The 17,736-nt window shown below is 48.3% G+C and overlaps 1 protein-coding gene across 14 annotated transcripts in view; it reads right to left on the bottom strand.

Annotated features, from left to right (window-relative positions):
* Positions 1-17,736, bottom strand: part of KALRN (kalirin RhoGEF kinase) — a 655,214-nt gene that overhangs the window by 413,811 nt on the left and 223,667 nt on the right. For all 14 annotated transcript variants that reach the window (XM_064572015.1, XM_064572061.1, XM_064572104.1 and 11 more), the window contains 2 exons: positions 14,869-15,061; positions 13,965-14,477 (listed from right to left, as the gene is read on the bottom strand). In XM_064572015.1, the coding sequence (XP_064428085.1) occupies positions 13,965-14,477; positions 14,869-15,061 (706 nt within the window). The remainder of the gene's footprint in view (positions 1-13,964; positions 14,478-14,868; positions 15,062-17,736) is intronic.

Raw genomic sequence — 17,736 nt, 5'->3', positions numbered from 1 at the left:
ACAGCTGAACGACACTTGAAAAACAACAGGCTTTGGTCAGGTGAAGATGTAGATGGGAAGAGCATCTTAATGAGAGGACATAACTTGAGCAAAGGCCTGGAGTCTTCAAACATGGATTAGAGAGGAGGTACACCAAGCTCTAGGGCAGGAAGTGAGAAGTGAGAGGTACTGAGAAAGGATGATAAAGGAGAAGGGAGGGGCCAGGTCATAAAGGGACAACGGTTGAAAGGCCGAGGAACTGCTCTTTGTTTAGTTTGCAGTGGAGAACCACTAAAGGGCAGTAATAAGGTCAGATTTGTTTTTAGCCCTGACTAGGTGTCTACACTGAGGTCCCCAGACAGACAGTGATTTACCTCATTGCAAAGAGGACTCTGAGCCAGCCCTGATCTCACAGAACAAAATCAACTAGCACATTACAGATTTCTCACCAACTGTGGGTTCTCTGTGCCCACCCCCTCCTTCTTTCCCCCCTATACTCCTTGTTCTTATAAACCCTTCAATGTCTGGGTCAAAGAAGATAAATATGAAGGAGGAAATAAAGAACATATGAAAAGTGCCCAGCACAGTGCAAACACATAATAGATGCTGAATGCATGCTAATCCCTTTCTACTTCCCCTGGGTTTAGACAGGATAAGCTGGCAGTCACAAAAAGTAGTGGCTTTCTGATCAGAGAAACCCAGGCTGCAAAACTTCATGCTCCAATCACACACTGCCCTTGAGAATGAGCCATAGCTCAGCTCTGCCTGGAGAATCAGGCTCCTGTTAGGCTTTAAAAGGCCACTGTCCTCACGCTTGCCTTCCTCATGCTAAGTGAGGGAATGAAAACTCTCACCAAGTCCACTATTAACATAAATGTTTTCAGACTTTAAATAAGGGGTTTTCTGTATGTTTCATTTCTAGTCTGTTTGCCTGGATGAACCAAATTCCCCGCAGCACTGGCAATATGCATAGTACCCTCCCTGTGGGGAAGAAACGGTCATCCAGGAGCCAGCAAGTCAAGCAGATGAGAAACAGAACCCACCAAGCCAGGAGTCAGCCCAGGCAGCCCTGGGATATTGACTCCGAGGGGCCAAATTCCTTCCATCTGAACCACAGATGCTGATAAAATATTCTCAGCAATGGAGTGAGAAAATGTGCTTCACTTACTTCCCAAAATGTAGAATTGAAGAGGTCAAACTCTACTTAATCCAAGCTGAGAAAATAGTGCCCAACTTTATCCCAAAGCTAAATTTAGGCATAAACTGAGATGTGGCCCTTGGCAAGTTAATTTAGATGAGCTAATGCTTGTTCCTGGCATACAGGATGCACTCAGTAAATGGTAACTATTATTGTTACTGCAAAAATGGAGCGTCTGCTGGATGTTCTCATCCAGTCCTCCCACGCATCCTAAAATCGGCTGTGCCAATCACTTGCACATCTGGGGAAAAAATTCCACACGGGCTAAGGAGGAGGTAGCCCTCCCTTCAGGGGTCCCTATCTGGCAGAAGGGGGCGGCTGCCATGCTGAAGCCATGTGTGCTAGGTGGGCTCGAGCTCCAGCTGAGGAAGAAAGCTGGCACACACCCCTTCTTTTCCCTTCCACCCTCTTCCAGCAGCTTCAGCAGTGGGGCCCGGGGAAGGCGAGGGGTGGCACGGGAGCCAGGCTCAGGCACATCCAGGAAGAGAGGCTTGGTCACGCTTCCTGCTCTCAGACCCCACCTGGCAGAGCACACCCTGCAGGTGCTCAGGAAGAACTCAGAGAATAAAGAGCCCAATCACTCCTCAAAACCCTCTATTTCTTTAACAATCTCATTCAGGGGACTGTGGAGAATTCCGGTGTTCAGATAGTGCCAGTTGTCCCTACGAGCAGGGCAGAAATGCAATAGAGACCACTCATGGTCCAATGCTTTTAGTAGCCTTGATCACCACTCCTCTCACGCTCCTGTGCCTTCAAAGAAATTTACACTTACATTTAATTTAGTCACCCATCCTCCTCCCAAAATGTTTTTGGGATTTCTTTCCACCCTCCCCCAATCCTACTGTCCTGATGTGAAGGCCTCGTGGTTCCCTTAGCTCCCTTTCCTCTCCAACATCTAATCGGGCACCTGGTCCCACTTTCTCCAGAGTTTGCCCTTTTCCTTTCCACTCCACTGCCACCTCATCTGCTCATACTTGGATTCGTCTAAAAGGACCAGAACTGGGGGCCCTGCTTCCCAATCTCTTTGCGCATTGCTAGATGAAAGTTGCTAAAACCCCAGTTTTAAGGGAGAGCCCTGGAGTGGTGTCCCCTGAAGCCACTCAGCAGTAGGTGGTGCTCTTGTGTCAGCTCAGAGCACTCAGGGCTCTGCTCCATCAGGCAGCCTAGTGAGTACGGACTGTTGCACAGTCCACTTTTTGTTTGGCACTGACTGTGTGCCTCTGGGGAACACTAAAGTATCTAAGACACCGGGCCTGACCCCCAGGAATTTGCAATATATTTGGGGAAAGAGACCTCTGAGTGTAAATCTATAATACAAGATGAGTTGGAATAGTCCAGTTTGAGGGGGGGATAGATAAGGGCTATAGGAAGATGCCCAGAGGAGAGAAAGACCACTTCCAAGAGGGAAGAGTGAGTGAAGTAGTATTTGAGTAGACCTTCTGCTTAGGTAAGGTTTCAGTTGGCAGAGTGGGAGGGAGGTTGATATAAACAAAGGCGTGAGAAGGTGGGACTGTGCAAAGCATAGAGGAGGATGTCCTGAAGATGGGGCCTGAATGCCCAAGTCCATTCTCACTCCCCATTCCAGGCCCTTCTAGTTTGCACCTCTTCCTGACACCTCATGACAAGGGTGAGCTCCCTGGGGAAACCTCCTTAGGGCAAGACAAGTACCACTCTAAGGTGGGACCAGTCAGTCTGCTGAATCTGCATGGACGAAACCAAACATCCCTTTTTTTCTCGGTACCAAGAAAGGGCATATCTTCTCTCACCACAACAGTAACCATCCCCATAGCAGGGCCTTTCTTGTCTTGAAAAGGCTCTCTGAGAAAAGCTGGAGGTGAGCTGAAGAGTAAGAGAGTGGGGTTTCTTAGTGAACATGGACTGGGGAACATGGGTGGGGAAGAGCCTTTCTGGGATTCCAATAAAGACAGGTTTCCTCCAAGGGAATTTAATGTTCCTTCGCATGAGTTTTCTGACTCTCTAAGATAAGACCACAAAGCTTTGGCTCTGCTTGGGAATCATCTCAGGGAAAGCCATGGGACACAGGGATGGGGCTTTGCCCATGAATATCCCTGACCTGGGCACACAAAACTCTGGATACCAGAAACCTGTCAACTCAGCACTTCCATACTAGAAAAGTCTCTCTATGCATACATGTGAGAAGACATCCTCTTCCAATCACATATGAGAGAGAGCCTTACTCTATTTGAATAAGAGAACATAATTCTCTGGATGGGCAAATACCTTGGAGTTTCAGACTGGCTAACTTGAACTACAAGAAGCAAGTCCACCTACACACACGAAATCTTTTTCTCACTTGTGCCAAGTGGGATCAAGAGGGATCAAGTGGGATCAAGGGATCAAGCTGCAGACCCCTCCCTATCCCTTTTCATATTTGAAAAACTGGTCCCAGGAATGCCAGGTTGAAGAGTTTAGAGCCCACATCAAGTAAAAATAGGCCAGGAGTAGTGATGGAAGTTCATCTGAAGCAGAAAAGACTGGGAAGGTCCATGAGGACTGTCTCCAAGTCATGAGAGGGCTGCCCTCCAGGAGAAGGAAGAAACTAGTTCTGGGAGACCCTCAGGCAGACCTGGGACCACATGGTAGAAGCTCCAGGAAGACAGATTCTGCCTGGTGGCAGGAGGCCTTTCGAACAAACGGTGCTGTGTAATGGTGAAATAGGCTGCTTCCCAGAGCTGTGGCTTCCTTGTCAGCTAGGGAAGCTCTGAGGAAGGGATTGGACCCTCCGACTCAAAGATTCTAGCACTTTAAGATGCTCCCGGCAGGGCCTGAACTGTTCACCAGATTCCAGCTTTCCTCGTGTCCCCTGGTCACTCAAGAAGTGGTGTGACTAGATTTCCAACCCCCTGTTGTAACTCCTGGTAATGCACATGGCATGGACATCACCCTCCTGCACTCCTCCCCAGGGAACCTGAGCTCCAGCCTCTGTGGAAAGTGGCTGTTCCCAGAACCCACCCTGTACTTTGAGGCTGCTATGCCTTTGCTCATGCCCTGTCCTCTTCCTGCACCCCAACTTCGGCTGCATATTTCCATCTATGTTGTCTACCTAGCCGTGACAGGTACCTGGATGGACTGGCTCTCTGCGGCCAGTGCCCCCTGCTCCAACGTGGTCAGGCCTGACTGGAGCTCATCTGCCAGTTGCCTGCCCCAGCACAATAAGTGGCACTTGTTTAATTGGCTTATCTTCAGCAACAGTGTCTAAGATCTTGCCATCTGGGTCACATGCTTCCATGTCCTTTTCCTTCTACTGGCAGTAGATCTGGTATCTACTATTCACTGACTAGTTCCTTCTCAAGACCCCTTCCTGGGTTCTCCAGGCACCAGGTACCTACCGCCCCTACACACTTTGCTGCCGCATGCTGCCCATTGTCTGCTCCAGCACCCTTGCTGTGGATGATGGTGTGCTCTCTGCCCTCCCTCCCCCACCCCAGCAGGCCTCCCCATGCCTCTCTTCCACTTCAGATCCCATCTATGTATGTGGCCCACCTTGAGTCTACCTCCACAAACCCACCATCTGTTGGGCACCTACTGGACTCTGGGCATGTTAGATGCTATATACGTATTTTCTTTAATCCATACCAATCCTAAGGCATTTATTAAAATCTACATTTTATTGATAAAGAAGCTGCTCACAGAGGATAAACTGGACACTTAGAGCCATTCAGCTCACCAGGGGCTAGGCGGGAATTCAAATCCTGGTCTCTGATTGCACAGTCAGCGCTTTTTCTAGAAGCAGTTGCTGGGTCTTCTGGCCTTTTCTCTTTCTCCCCTCCGGAGGAGGCCTGAATCACCTGGAGCCCTCCCTTAGCTCCACCCAAAGAAGGAAGCAGGACCACAAGAGGGAAGAGAAACAACAGGTTCAGAGAGAATGAAGCAAAAGAGTGGGGTGAGTGTAGGCTGGAGGGGGTGAAAGCACATGGAGGAGAAAGGTCACAAATGGGAAAGGAAGGAAAAGGGTTCAGGGGAGTAAAATAGAAGATGAAGGAAGGAAAGAAGGTGCATTCTGCAAAGTAAAATGCCTTGATAAAAGTCTCTACTGTAGAGATTCAATTTGTTTTTCTACTTAATAACTTGTACCTGAATGTCTTTTTGTTCTTCAAAAAATGGTACTTAAGACATTCCCTCCACTTCCCCTACTGGGGCAGAGCTGACATGTTACCTTTCTTCTTGGGCCACCCCCACTCTCTCCCCACTACACACTAGCCCCCCGCCCCAAACCCTAACTCCTGCCCAGTAAGCAACAGAGACCTAGATATCTAACCAGGCTCTAACCACTAGAGTGGGCACTATTTCTGTGTCATCCTTTTCTTACAAGGTATCAGGAATCACATCAGTGCTGAGCCTGATTTTCCCTAAGCTTCCCTACATGATTCCTCCTATCCAGGGCTTGGGTGGGAGACAGGGTCCCCAGCACGTAGCAGAGGACCTGGCACGTGGGAGACACTCAACGTCTGCTGACCAATGAGTGAATCAATGATTCTCAGTTATTTCCCTGTACCTCACACAACTTCTGTCTCCGATCAAGACCTTCTCTTTCTAGCTCACCTAAATTGGTACAGACAGAATCAGGGTGACAACCTGGATTCTGGAAACATTGTTAACATAGTGTCCATGTTCTCAGTTCTAAGGGGTCACTATGGGGCCCACAGTTCTGTAGGGTCCATTCATAAGTAGAGGCCACATATGTAGGCTATTCACATATGGCTGTCTGGTCTCGCCCTTTGCAGCCCACGTGGGAGACCTGGGAGGGATCTAAGTCCCCCACCCCCACCCCCTGCCTAGAGTTCCTCCCAGTCCTGCCTCTGATCTGCTCTCCACACCCACAGGCCTCATGCAGGACTGTGACCTCCACATACAGTGGGGCTGAAAACGCAGGAGAGGGAGAAAGGATGGGAGGAGGAGAAAAACAGCTTTGGGGGAGAACACTCACACATGCAGCCTGCAGAACACTGTGAGTTGGATTATTTTTGGAATCTAATGTTTCTAATGTTCAAGGGGAGGAAATAAGAAAAAGTAAGTAGAGATTCCCAGGACCAGCAGGCTGGAAATAATACAGGACACTGTGTCCTGTGTAGGGGTGGGATGCAGACACACTTCCTCACCCTGAGCCCAGTCAGTGGGGGGTGCAGGGGGCGGTGGTTTAGGCCCCAGGAGGAGGAGGGAGGGCAGGAACAAGAGGGCACCGAAGCCTTTTTCTAAAAAAAGCAGGAAATTACAAACAGCCCAGTAAAGACCTTGCCCTCTGGCTGCCCCAAGGTTGCAGCTCTTTGAAAGCCCCCCTCCCAACAAGAAGGGCTCAGGGGACTGAACCACAGACACGTGTCAGCATGCACCCTGGAGGTCTGTCCAGGGCTTGCCCTTTTACCACAGCAGTGGTGAGGACCCTCCAGTCCTCCCCAGCCCCTCTGGCCATCTCCTAGGTGGCTGGCTGGCCTGTGTGCCCTTTCTCCTGCAGGGCAAGGTCAGCGTGCGTGTGTGTGTGTGTGTGTGTGTGTGTGTGTGTTGGAGGAGGGGGTGGAGCCCTAGCCTCAGGGCAGAGGGCTCAACCTCCCTACGCTGCCCACCTGAACTCTCTCCCAGGCACACTGCCCAGCCTCACCAAGTCTCAACTCTCCCATCTATGAAATGATGCCCATATTCGCACCTGCCTGGCCCTGCCACACAGAGTAGATGGGAGACCAAATGATGTACCACCAACTGGATGACTCTGGGTGGGTCCCTACTCTGGGTCAAAGTTTGCTGTATAAAAGGAAGGGCTGGACCACAAAACCTCTAAGGTCAGGGGTGTGAGAGCACTTGAAAAACTAACATTCAAAAACAATATTCTGTATTATAATTGCTACAATGGCACTTCAATTTAACAAATGAGTGTGGAGTCATGCTCACTGCTGGCTTGGGGGCATGGGGGTTGGAAGTGTGGCGAAGAGAAGCAGCAGTGGGCCAGTGTCTGGCAGGAAGGAGAGGCAGAGGAATTTCTCCACAAGTGGTCCTCCTGGTTCTCATCACTCCAGGCGGGATGAAACTTTGGGTCTTGCTTTGGGCCCTGGGGTATGATCAAAACTGTTTATACCTTGAAGGGAGAGGGCAGGAAATAGCAGTGGATACTTTGCCCAGGGACAGGGCATCCTGGGGATGTCCTGAATTACTAATGCGGTTAACAGGACATACAAAGAGCAAAACACAATAAGCATGTAACCCTTAGCACAGTGCCCTGCTGCCTGCCACGATGCCTTTCACCCAGTGGGCCCCACTAATATTTTCTCATGGTAACATGAAAGTAACATTATTTTGTTTGTACAGAACTCCAAGAAAATCAAAATGCATAGATGTGTTTCTTGGATGGACTGTTGGGAGTGTTTCTGGCCTCAAGTTTGCAGGAGAATAAGACAAATACACTCTTAGCTATAATGCAAAGCAGAAGGTGACAAATGTCTCAGATATAGAAGGTGTATGGGGAGGGGGTAATCCCATCCCCCTGGGGGAATCACTTTCCTCTGGGACTGTTTTCCCAGAGACCTTTCCTAGGGCAGCTCCCCCCAACCTGGACCCAGCAGATAGGACCCCCATTTGACTTAGGTGCTCTTCTCTGTACCTCAGCCAAGGGCATCACACAACCTAGTGATCTCTGGGGGCCCCTGTGAATGTACATCCTAATTGCCGACTTCTCTCAAAACTCAATTCTTGATTTTGTTTCATTTAGGGATCACCGAAAATTATCTAGAGCAAGTCCATTTGGAAGACAGCATCAACGATGCTCTGCGTGGTCTTGGCAGGCCGCCAATGATTGAAGAGGAAGGCATGACTGACCCAGCCACAGGGGAATAGAAGGGAAGCCCAGTGCTGGCGCCTCCACACACCACCCCATTCGATTCTCATAATAAGCCGGGGCAGCAGCTCAGGCTGCTTTTTTTTAAGCAAGACTAGAACTCAACAGATGATCGTTCTATTTGCTGAGAAAAACTTATATTCCATCACTAAACAAGGTGACAACCTTGAAGACAGAAGAGCCTACTGTAGATTTTTGGGGAGAATGAATAGCAAAAAGGCAAAAATTATTACAGAACTGCTGAGCTATAAGGAGGCTTAGATATCATTTGTAGGGCAAGCCTGAAAGAAGGAGGAATGGCAGGCATGTTTGGCCAGGGTGGGTGGGCTCTTTAGCAAACTTCACCAATCTGGAGATTCTTTTTTTTTTTTTAACATTTTATTTATTCATTTGAGAGAGAGACTGAGAAAGAGCATGAGTGGGTGGGGGAGGGGCAGAAGGAGAAGCTCCCTACTGAGCAGGAAGCCTGATGTGGGGCTCCATCCCTGGACCCCAAGATCGTGACCTGAGCCGAAGGCAGATGCTTAACAGACTAAGCCCTCCAGGCGTCCCTCAATCTGGAGATTCTGATGTATCCCCTGACAAGCCTGATCTCTACCACCATCGCCACCCTAGCCTCTACCATGACCACACACATGCTCTGACACACAACTTCTTCTTTTGAAAGACATTTTCACGGAGAGAAAGTGTTGTTCATGAGGACAGTGTGGTGTAGAAGCAGAAGAAAAGTTGTAAGCCACTGAGCTAATCTAAATTCTCCATCTTCACTTTTTGGGGAACATAATTGGAGGTCAGAGATTAAAGATGTGCCTATTGGAAGTCAGAGATTAAAGATGTGCCTAGGGTCTCCCAACTGGTGGAGTGGCACCTCAGCATAAATCTGAATCCCAGTCAGCTCTCTTGCAGCCCAGACATGGCACCCTTAGGTGTGAACAGAATTTCAGCATGCAAGAATGAACATGCAGGAAGGCATTTAGAATTCGGTTCTCCAAAGGGAGCTTTCCCACAGGCAGCGTGGTGAGGCCAGTCTCCTCGAAGCAACTGCGACGGTCTCCTGTGAGCACATGCCTTGGTCGCAGAGGAGGTGGGCACCTAAATACCCTCATGACTGTGGTGCTAAAGGTCTGGTCTGGAGCATGTTCCAAGCAGAGCTTTACACAGGAAACAACCCTGTGCTGCATAAACCAATAATGAGCATGATTCCAATACTGGAAGCCCTGCGGGGTAGCCTTGTGCACTCTTTAGGGAATTCTCCCACAAGGGGGTGGGAATATACTTCTTTCTGGAATGGCTTTGGGCAAGACTAGAACATGGGCCTCCTGGGTAGACATCAGGATTTATTTAGAAACAGAGTAGGTGAAGGTTTCTGTACCAGTTAAGTCAGTCACACACTGGAGGCTTTTGAGGCACTTCTTTCCTGCAAAGACTAGAAGACTGTGGGCCTTCTGCACACCGCAAGGTGGATGGTGAGGCAGCTTCCATATTTTCTGATACACGTCATTGGCATTGGCACATTGCTGGGCATCATGAAGTCACAATGGCTGTCACCAGGATGACAAGGCTGGGTTCCTCACAGTGTGTGGGAGGTAGACTTTCTGATCTCAAGGTCTTTTCCAGCTCTGCCATTCTAAGATGTGCCCTAGGCACCCAGGAAAGGTGCGGTGGGGTTGGGGGTGGGGGCAGCTAGGGAGGATCCTCCACTGGGCAGCAAGAGGACGAGGAACAAGTCTACTTAATGCTCTTAATACCACAAACTGCCCACTACTGGGGAAGAGGCCTCCCTTCTCTCCAGTAGCGGGATGTGACTGCAGGGCAGACGCCTCCATCACACAGGGTCCTGGGCAGCTGTGGGCACAATCAGCTGTGAGACAGGTCTGCAAAGAGAGCCCTAATCTGCATCTGCTAATGAGGAGTGACCCGCCTGTGGTCTGTGAGCACAGTGGAGGACAGGCCCATTAGTCATAGACTGGAGAGCACAGGACCAAGGCACAGGGCACCCAACAAGATGCACTGTGTACTACTTGAATCACCTCTGAAATGTCCAGTCCTCCCACAGGTTGCCATTAAGGCTTCCCTATCATTCCTGAGCTGCAACATTCCCTCTTCTCTAAAACCTCCCCAGTCGTGGAGGCTGTGCCTAGGATAGGGGGTGCACACCGCAGATATAAATAATAATAACTAGGAGTTTGTGACAGCTTGCTGTTCCAGGACAGATATTCTAGCCTACTCATCTTTATCCAAGTGCCTCATTTTGGGCTCATGGCAGCTGCTCAATGGAAGTTTATGAAATAAATGGGTGGCCCACCTTATGAATTATCTGTGGAAGTGTCCCCCCTCCCGAAATGTTTGATTGCAGAGAAAATGGCTCCCTCCCCACCCCACTCCCAAGGTGAGGAAGGGTCATTTCAGAGGTCAGGGGGAAGTGGGGAGAGATGGCTTCAGTCCCCAAGGCCAGCTGGTAAATGGGGAGCAACACCTATTATTCAAGCCCTGGGAAACAAGCTGTCACCCACAGGGCCAGCAGGGGGACTGCACTCACCCGTTCACAAAAATAGTAGCTGGGCGAGCACCAATCGAGTTTCCCAGATCCAGAATTGTAGGCCTCCAACAGGCCTCCCACCAGAAAGGAGGCTAAGATGTGGCTCATGCAGTAACTATTTCCTCACACTCTTGTTTAGATGTGGATCCACGCACACAACCCTTACCCCAAACCGCCACCCTCCTCACCCTCTTTCAAAAACACCAAATAAGTCAAGGGCTGAGACACTCGGTTCTGCACAGATATTTTAAATTAATCTTGAAGCAACTTAAAAGGACTGTTTTTCTCTCCTGCCCCACACCCAGCACATTTTCTGTGGCAGCTAGGTCAAGCCTGAGCCACATTTTCATCACTGACTCAGTATCAAAATATTCCTGGGCTGTCTTCTTCCCATCCTCCCTTCACTGCCCCTGTTTCATTTTTGATATTCTCTCCCCCGCCTCTACACACACATCACAGACACACACACACCTTTTTATGGTATGAACACACCTGGGACATGGATCCTAAACTTAAGAGTCCTGCATAGAACTGAGGGATTGTGTACTTGGATAGGGAAAAAAATACGCCTTGATTTTCACTAACCTTTAACTGAAATACAGCATTCCCTTCGATTATGAATGTAGGCAGCAAACTACATTAATGTTAGCAATAGTCATGCCTCTGACAGCAATAGAAACACACACATGTTGCCCTGAAATGTCATATATGCTCATCAGTACTTCAAAATTATGGTAGTTATAGGACTTCAAATAGAGCTTGTTATTTAACGTGTTCCTAAGCAAGTATAAAAGTTACTGTTTTTTTTAAAAATGCAGTAACTGTACTTCAATAATTATTTTCTAAGCCTATATATTATTTTGTACCTTTACAAATGTTATTCTGAGAAGGGTCCATAGCACAGAAGGTTAAGAGCCCCTGCTGTCCAGTGGACATTCAAAGGTGGGATTTGAGATTGTCCCCAGAGTCCCCGGGGCGTGGGCCAGCGGGCTCAGGGCTTGACAGGCAGTGCTCAGCAATAGCATGAGGCAGCTCCTGGGAGCAGACAGCTAGCACGGCTGCTGGGTCAGAGTTTGGGGGGGCTTCGGACATAGACCCAGTACTGGCTCTGCCTGACCCACAGTGTGATCTTGGGCAAGCCACTTCATCTGTCTGAGCTTCCAGTGCCTGTCAGCATCCATTCTGAGCGTTCCTGGACTGTGAAATAGGGACAATACTATACCATAAGAATCTTGTGAGCGTGAATTGAGAAGATACAATGTGTGGCAGAAATGACTGCTTAGTTGACCAGTGCCTGACCGACTCTAGAAGGTCAGCCTTCCTTCCCTACCTGGGGATTTCTGAGGCTCAGGTGTTCTGTTTTGTTTGTTTTGTTTTGTTTTTGAGACAGGCACTATCTGTGCCCCATGAAGGCTTCCCATAACCTTGAGCTTCAGGGATGCGGTGAAATGCCTCCAACAAAACACTTCTAGGCAGACCTGAGTCCCCTGCCCTCCCCTTCTGACCATGGCTCACTGAAACAGGCACCCGGGCCAGACTGCAAAGCAGATTCCCTGCCCCAGAGCAGAAGAGACCGCAAGCAAGAAGGAGACGTCCAGACCTTTCCAATATTGGCCACAGGAGCCAAAGTACCTGCCGCTGGCTTCACAGAGCAGCTGCTTCTGACCTGGTGTCTCTCCTCATTTGGTGAGCCGTGACAGGGATTCTGTAGTCCCAAGGGCCCCTCCCAGGGTGGGGCAGGGCCAGGGTTGGACCTCGGCTGCCAGGCCCCTGGGCAAGGAGGCGTCAGGAAGGCGGGGGAGACCTCGAAACTCCTAAGGTTGTGCCAGAAACCCCTCTACATGTCCCTTCCAAAAACTGGCTTAAATTTTGTGGAAAGCAGCTATGCAGTCTTTAAAAATCACATATGTTGGTTTTCATCTGATTTTATAAGAGATTAGAAAATATAAGGAGAAATTAAAATCAACCATAAGCCTGGCCCCTTGAAATCAAAACTATTAGCACTGTGGTGAGTTTTTTCCCATTTATACCTGTGTTAGCACTCTCACATAAATTGGGATCATAATCATATACAGTTTTGTAGCCTGATTTCATTACTTACAAATACCTAGAGACATTTTCAATACAGGCTCTTAAAAGACACAAAACCATTATGTCAGACGCTGTCGGTAAAACTCACAGGTGACTGAGATGTCCTGGTATCGCTAAGACTAGTATTATGCATTTAAATATAAGTTCCCCCCAGAAAACTGATAGGAGGAAAACCCATTTCACTCTTCTTAAAGTGCATATTATGTATGAAGTAAACTCCCTTCTTTAGCTTGGAGAGAATCTAGAGAAGATACTTTTGTGTCTTTGGCAAATAGGCACGATCCATCTTTCTTTTTCACTTTCTCATATGTCCCCTGATAAGGGGAAAGCTTTGAAAAGTCACTGCTGGAAAAATGGGGTCTCGCTTGAGAAAGTACTCAGCAGCTGAGGAAAAACCTCCAGAAAGAAGTGGTATGGAAGGAAGAGCCCTGAACTTCAAAGGGAAGAAAGCGGGATTCATATGTCAAGTCTGCCATTAAAGCCCCAAGATCAAAGAGCACCCGTTTCCCTGCATGTCAGCTGAGGCACCACCACCCACCTCAAAGGATCAAAGGGCCGCACAGATTAAATAAGAGGCCGCCTGTGAAAGCACTTGGTCAATGGTAAAGGACACTGCAGGACAGTAATCACCAAGTCGTAACAGTATTATTATTGCTGTTGTTCAGCCGACTTGCCCCACTCGCTGCATGTCCTGACAGGGGCAGAGTGCCCCGGTGTACAAGTGTGGACTCTGGAGCCGCCTCGCATGGCTCAGGTTGGCTGTTATTTACCTTTCTGGTTTCTTCATCTGTAAAACGGGATAATGATAATACACCTACCTCATAAGATTGTTGAGATGTTTAAAATAAGTTAATTTACACGTGGTGCTTACGACACTACCTGGCACATAATAAACACTATGTAAGGGGAGTTTTAAAAAGCCAGTGATCAATGACCAAATATATGATTGAAGTAAATCAGCCAAAACCAGTAAGCACATTTTTTTTTTTTTGAGAGAGAGAGAGAGAACACACACAGTGGGGGGGGGCAGGGGCAGAGAGAGAGGGAGAATCTCAAGCAGGCTCCACATTCAGCATGGGGCCCCACAGGGGGCTTGATCCCACAACCCTGAGATCACCACCTGAGCCGAAATCAAGAGTCAGCCGCTCGGCTGACTGAGCCACCCAGCTGCCCCCAGTAGGTACATTTTTTAAAGCTTTCCAAGGAAGTATTATTCATCAGGAAGTTGTACTAGCAGCCTCCATAAGCTCCCCTAAAAAGCTATGGGCCCTCTCTCCCCAAGCTCCACTTGGGTTTGGCGGCTCCCCTCCTACCTTCTCGGCATCCTGCTCGAAAAGCCGCAGCTGGAAGCACTGGTCCAGCTTGAGCTTGCGCACGTGCCACATCTGGTGCAGATGCTGCCGGGTGGAGTGCAGCTTGTCCAGGAGGCTGGTGATCTTGGGCACCAGGCTCTGGAAGTCGGCGCTGCCCGGGATGCAGTTGCGCCCCGAGAACCCGTCGCTGCAGCGGATACACTGCAGCAGCCGCTGCCCCTCCCGGTCCAGCTCCTCCACGGGGGCCTTCAGCACCTTCTTCTTGAGCTGTGTGTGCTCGTCGATGAGCCGCCGGGAGCCTTCCACGTCCACAGGGAACTCCTTCCGGGCCAGCATCTCCTGCAGGTCCTCGAGGCGGGACAGCAGGTGCACAGCACTGTTGAAGAACTCCTCCAGGGAGAGCCGCAGCTCGATCCACTCCTCGTGGTTGTAGTCCAGGGAGCCATCGAACTCCTCGGTCAGCTGGGAGGGGTCCACCAGCTTCGTGAGGCCCTCCACGGACACCATGCTTGTCTGGGAGGGGCAGACACAGAGGGGGGACTCAGTGATGTGGGGCGGGCAGGGCAGTGGTAGGCAGAGGGCAGGAAGTCAAGGGGAAAGGCTGAGATAAATCCACACGTTAATGACCACAGCGTGCCTCAGAAAGGGCGAGTGGGAGAACACGCAGGAGCCGCAAACCAGCCAGGGTCAGCATTTCAACAGACTGGCTGAGAGTTCAGGACAATCTCTCGAGCCTCTTATTCCTTCCAAGACTCGCTGGTAAGGCCACAGTACCCAAGGAATCCTGAAATATCAGCCCCTGCCACCCTGCATATCATAGGATAGGTGAAGAAGCAGAAGTGAGAAATGTGTGGGTAGCAGAAGGGGAAAGGAAAGGGGGTGCGAAGGGAGAGGTCTGGCTCACCTCGAAGATGAATTTGGAGCTGCCAAAGTTGGTCTTCTGCTTCTGCCAGAAGTTGTCGGGTTTGATGATGAGGGCCACATGGATCTCGGCTGGAAAGGCTTCCTGCAGCGTCTTGAGGAGGGGCTTGATGAGGTCCCACTTGGAGCCCCGCATGTCGATGATGACGGTGAAGCCACGTTTGCACACGTCCTCACTGTGGGGAGGTCAGAGGTCAGGCATGGTCACTCTGGGTGGGTGAGACTTTGGGGAACACAGGCAAAAAGCATCCCAGATACCTGCATTCCTTTTAATCTGGACCACCCCTCCAACTTCACACCACGTCTCCAGGGCAAAATGCACTGCCTCAGAAAACCTTTCCAGATTAACCCCATCTGACCAAGGGCATTCTGGCTTCTCCCAGCACTTAGCAAGTAACTCAGCCTTCCCTACAGTCAGTTGTACTTGTTTGGATGTTTACTATTCCAGCGTTCATAATTGTGTTTTACTTTTTGGCTCCTTTTCTTGCTCCTGGCATGAATCATGCTTTCCCTATTTGAATGCAAGCTCTCTAAAGACAAGGACCCTACTGCCCTTAAATCTGAGATAGAAAGTCTTTGGTATGCATCTGTCCTTCCCTGTGCCCACATCAATGACAGACACTGGTATGCTTTACCACTGAACCCAAACTGGGCCAAAAAATCTTTGTCCATAAAGGGCTCTAGGCTGATTCTATCCATTGATTAGCAAATGGTACAAGAAGCACTGATAACATGTATTTGCCACCATTGTATTTAAAATGTGTAACTTGTAGTTTAAATGTATATCAATTTTTTTTTTTTTTTTTTTTTAAATCAGGTTGCTGAGTCGTGCTGATTGCTCTTAGATGGCCAAGGGTGGGACTGGCTGGGACGTGCATGTAGTCCAGTTTTCTCACGTACTTCCATTACACCAGCCCGGGTGTAAAAAGGCGTGTTTCAGGAAGCTAAGAGAGGGGAAACTACTCTTGAAATCAAGGCCAGATGACGATACAGTGACCATCTTGAAAACCAAAAAGTAATCAGGCTAAGTGAATCAAGATGTTGCCATACAGCTTATTAAGTAGCAACCTGTCTCTAAGCACTTGGACTTTATAACTCCTAAGAAATGGAAGGGAAAAAAAAAATGCAGGTCAAAACAGTTATAACATGTCAGTGTGGAAGAAATTCTATGTTTTGATAGTTAGGGGTATTTCCGTCCATCCTTCTTAGTTTATTTAACCTATGTATCTATTTTATAACTCAAAACAGATTTTGGTTAATTCACATTTTTATATAAATCCTGGTGTAGTACTACCTTAGGGTGTTTTGTTTAATTTCCTATTTCCCAGATAGCACTTGCTTTAACCACTGTGCATGCTGCATAACCCACAGATGTGTCCCACCACCCATCAGTCATTTAGAGCTACTGGAGGTAAGGCACAATTGGACGATTTGAGCCACAAAAGGAAACAAAGCCCCTCTTCAGGCTTCATTCTCAAATCTCAACCAATGATGAGAATGTCACAGACGGTGAAGAGACCACAGCCCCTGTGATTGTGTGAATGTCTCAAGCATACAGCAGCTTACTTAGGCTTCCCAAAACTCCCTGGGCAAGGAGACTCTTTCCATTTCTTGTTGTTGATACAAAAGACTAGACTCAACATGAGAGGAAGGCTGAGTCTTTTGTTCCTCCTCAAATCCTGCACCCCAAAGAAAAGGAGTTGCCTCTTCTCCTTCTTTGACTCTTACTGAGACGACAAATGGCCAGAGTCTTCCATAAATAATTTTCTCCGCCCCATCATCTGAAAGCAAAGTGACTCTTTCTTAATTTATGGAATTTCCTTCCCATTATAAAAGAAATACCTGCTAATTATAGAAAAGTTAAAATATTCAAAGATCTACATAAGAGATGCTAATGGTAAGAAGCTATAATACTCTGGTCTATTTCCTTCCTGTCTTTTTTGTGCATGTAATTTTCATACTGCATAGTGTTCTGCTTTTTACTGCAACACAGAATTTTTTCTCATACCTAAAATGTCTTCAAAACTATTACATTTAATGACGCATAGTCCATCTTATACCTATACCGTAACATAATCGTTCTCATTAGTTCTTTACAGAAAGGCATATCAACTTCTATGTCCACTAACCATGTGTGAGAGTCACCCCCCTTACTGTATCCTCATCAGCACTGGCCAATGAATTTTTTAAATCTCTGCCCACTTTCTAGGAAAAATATTGCATTACATTTAAATTTGCATTTCTTTGATTACTAGCTATAGCTTATTGGCCCATAAGTATTTCTCTGTGACTTACCCAATTAGTTCTTTTATCCATTTTTCTATTGGAGTTTACTGGCTTCTCTCATTGTTCTTAACTTTATTTGGCTTGACTCACAGTCACTGCATGCCCACTATGTCAGGCACTGCAAGGTAACCGTGGTCTTGCCTTTCCTTAGAGATCACCAGCTTCCTTGTTTACCTGCTCCCCGGGTTCCACTGTTGTTACTGTAATTATGCTGACAGGAGAAATCTTCATCCCTAACGACAAATAGTCAGTGTTGCCATCAAGAGCTGGAGTGTGACTATCCCAGTATCTAAACGTGGTGATCAGTAGCAGCCTACACACTATTAACTAATAATCCCTAACAACCAAAAGTAGAAACAGGCACTAATATTCTCTAGGAAATTCTCCCTAGCTCAGGAGATGGGGACAGGCGCCCAGGGGCTGAGTGCTGAGAGCTAATCTAATTGGCATCTTTCTATGAAAGCAGCCTAATCTCCCAAGGCGCTCTGTATGTTTGTTTTCAAGGAAAGAGCATGGTTGGGGGAGGGAAAAGAACTTTTTACCAATGCTTATTCTATGCCAGGGC

Source organism: Mirounga angustirostris, unplaced genomic scaffold (assembly GCF_029215605.1).
Source record: "Mirounga angustirostris isolate CCGP_5_RB_7025 unplaced genomic scaffold, mMirAng1.0.hap1 SCAF_1, whole genome shotgun sequence".
Classification (NCBI taxonomy): domain Eukaryota; kingdom Metazoa; phylum Chordata; class Mammalia; order Carnivora; family Phocidae; genus Mirounga; species Mirounga angustirostris.
The sequence above is the reverse complement of the archived record's forward strand: the minus strand, read 5'-3'. Positions and strand labels throughout refer to the sequence as shown.